We start from the raw sequence: 3,054 nt of genomic DNA, 5'->3' as shown, positions 1-3,054 counted from the left end.
AATAATTTAGCGATCAGCATAACTGAAAAAGCACCAAGAGATTATAAATCATGCCAAGAACACGACTGGAGAATACATTGAAGTTGTGAGGTTTCCTGCCTCTATTACACCCCCAGGCAGTGCATTCCAGAATCACACATCAGAGGAATGACAGACTATCCTGAGGGGAAGGACCAACACAGGCTTACCTGAATGATAGCTGGACATGAACACAGGTTAAAGTGAACAGGTTCCTGAAACCTCCTATTTTAATCAAACATGTTAACCAACTTACCTTCAAAAGGCTACTTTTAAATAAAATAATATCTACCTTAAAATGGTAGAATCCAACTATCACAGAAATACATTTAACCTTTGCAAAACAATTACCACAATCTTTTTCAAATCAAAATGTAGCTCTACTGGTTGAGATTTAATCAGGAACAGATTACAATTTGACAGTATGATTTCAGCATTCACCGTTATTCGTCCTGACTCTAAACAGTTGTAAAGGAGCTTCTGTGCATGTCTAAAAGTCTGGACTATGAAATAGCTGGCTGGAACACATTGCTTACATCTCAGAATTAACCCCACATGAGATGTTTGCTACCAGTGAAGAGAGATGAGAAACACCAAAGTGCTGTTTATCCCCCTCTGCGTGACGATGAAAGACCAAATTCATGCTGAAGTTTTATTCCTACTGTTCGATCCTCTCCTGACAGTGTCCTTTCAGAGCTACAGCCAGATGTTGTCAAGTCGTCAAGGGGGAAAGATCACACCGAATGTTTAAAACAAAACTAACCAATGTCAATTTTATCCACAATTTTAATATAAAATTTGAATATAGGGGTTAACAATATCAGAAAGGAACTTCAATCACCTGAATAAACATTGTCTATTCTGTGCGTAATTAACAACAGGATCTATCCTACGACTATTGCACAGTTACTTGTGTATTCGTTGGTGAGTCACCAGATTGGATGATCGAGTGAATCCCTTCCCACATACAGAGCAGGTAAAGGGTCTCTCCCCAGTATGTAGGCGCTCGTGCCCAAGAAGGCTGGATTTTTGTGTAAATCCCCTTCTACATACAGAGCAGGTGAACGGCCTCTCCCCAGTATGAATTCGCTGGTGTGTCTGCAGATGGGATGAATGGGTAAATCCCTTCCCACACAGGGAGCAAGTGAATGGCCTCTCCCCAGTATGAACTCTCTGGTGCTCCACAAGACTGGATGACTGAGTGAATCCCTTTCCACACATGGAGCAGGTGTACGGCCTCTCCCCTGTGTGAACTCGCTGGTGTTTCTGCAGGGTAGAAGACTGAGTGAATGCCTTCCCACACACAGAGCAGGTGAATGGCCTCTCTCCAGTATGAGTGCGCTGGTGCGTCAGTACCTCAGTTCTACTTTTAAAACTCTTCTTACATGCTGAACATTGAAAAGGTCTCTTATCAGTGTGAACACGTCTGTGCGTCAGCAGGGTGGATAACTGTGTGAATTCCTTCCCACACAATGAGCAGGGGAATGGTCTCTCCCCAGTGTGAACATGCATGTGCATATGGAGCTTCGATAGCTCTGTGAATCCCTTTCTACACATGGAGCAGGTGAATGGCCTCTCTCCGGTGTGACTGCGTCGATGAATTTCCAGCTGAGATGGGTAATTAAATCCCTTTCCACAATCTCCACATTTCCATGGTTTGTCTCCAGTGTGACTGCGTTGATGAGTTTCCAGTTCAGATGGGTAATTGTATTCTTTCCCACAGTCTCCACATTTCCATGGTTTCTCTGTGGTGCGGGTGCCTTTGTGTCTCCCCAGGTTGAATGATCAGTCGAAACCCTGTCCAAACATAGAACGGCACATATTTACTCACGTACACTGTGTGAATGGTGTGATTTTTCTTTCAAGCTGTAACTGGTTAAAGCTCACTGGGATGCTGAAGGCTCTTTCATCTGTGTCCTGGAATACTCTCACTTGGGTGTGTATGTCAGTGCCTTTTGAGTCACATTGGTTTTTTAAAAATATTTAGCCACAGACAGAACAGGCAAACATTTGTCCTTCCACATTCAGATGTTGATAATTGAGTAGCTGTCAGATCACCACATGATTTTTGTTTCAATTTCCCAAACTACAAATCCTCTCTTTATAATAGCCTGTAAAAGACATGTAAAAGGTCTTTACTATCGGTACAGGCCATAAATCTAGAATATAAAATTTGAGTTTCTCTGGAATTTCTTCAAACATGTCATCCATTCGAAGTAAAAAAGAAGCAAAAATCAACAACTTCCCAATCACAACAAAATAAGCCTTTCCAATGAAATCAGGACATTATTACCAGTCTCCTCGAGACATTCTTGTAACAATGCTATGGCTTTAAGAGATATAGTTTGCCCTTTTTTTGGAGCGGTTTAAAGACGGAGGTCTATTTCAATCTAATAATCAGCTTGTGAGGCCTTGGAATTTTTTTTCTAAATTCAGAACAATGAAAGCAGCCTGAATGGGTGGGTCTAGTTCCCGCAGAACCAGAATTTTTAGTTTTAGATTATCATTAACAGTTGCTGGGGCCTTGAAGCTGGTTTTGGAAGCTACAGTACATCTCTCCCTGCTACTCACTTTCTCTTGATATTTTTCCTTCTGACTGGAGAGTTGCATGTGTGATAATCTATTTTACTGAACTTACCTTTGCCAAGGGTGTGTTTATGGCATGTTACTATATTGGAACAGATACTGTTTTGTAATTAAATACTTCATTATTCTGTTAAGTCATTCCAATTTCTTCTTTCTTTTATTGTATTTTAAATATAGTGTATGAATAAAGTGTGCTGTGCTCTAAGACTGGTAGTTTGAACAATCAAATTGCATCTAGAATGCAATGATTAGCACTTGCCTTTAAAATAAGAAAATATTAGAATCTAGGCTATCCTGTTAATATATTTTGAGGAGGTGTTGGTGTTTTTTCTGTTTTGGATGTTCTATTTGGTTAATTTAAACAGGGTGTGCCTTGTGTTATAATGGCTGCTTCGGTTCTCCAAATGTTTCCTTGGGGTGGAAGAGGTCACTTCGGGAGTTTTACATTAA

At 40.5% G+C, this 3,054-nt stretch overlaps 1 protein-coding gene across 1 annotated transcript; it reads right to left on the bottom strand.

Annotated features, from left to right (window-relative positions):
• Positions 1-205: 205 nt before the first annotated feature.
• On the bottom strand, positions 206-1,800 carry LOC140484472 (uncharacterized; the record flags this gene model as incomplete). Its single annotated transcript, XM_072582881.1, has 1 exon — positions 206-1,800. A coding segment is annotated over one exon (876 nt), but the record flags the coding sequence as incomplete, so codon positions are not given.
• Between the last annotated feature and the right edge of the window lie 1,254 nt (positions 1,801-3,054).

The sequence above is a fragment of the Chiloscyllium punctatum genome, chromosome 13 (assembly GCF_047496795.1).
Source record: "Chiloscyllium punctatum isolate Juve2018m chromosome 13, sChiPun1.3, whole genome shotgun sequence".
NCBI lineage: Eukaryota > Metazoa > Chordata > Chondrichthyes > Orectolobiformes > Hemiscylliidae > Chiloscyllium > Chiloscyllium punctatum.
Note: the sequence above shows the minus strand (reverse complement) of the source record. Positions and strands in the feature narration are given on the sequence as shown.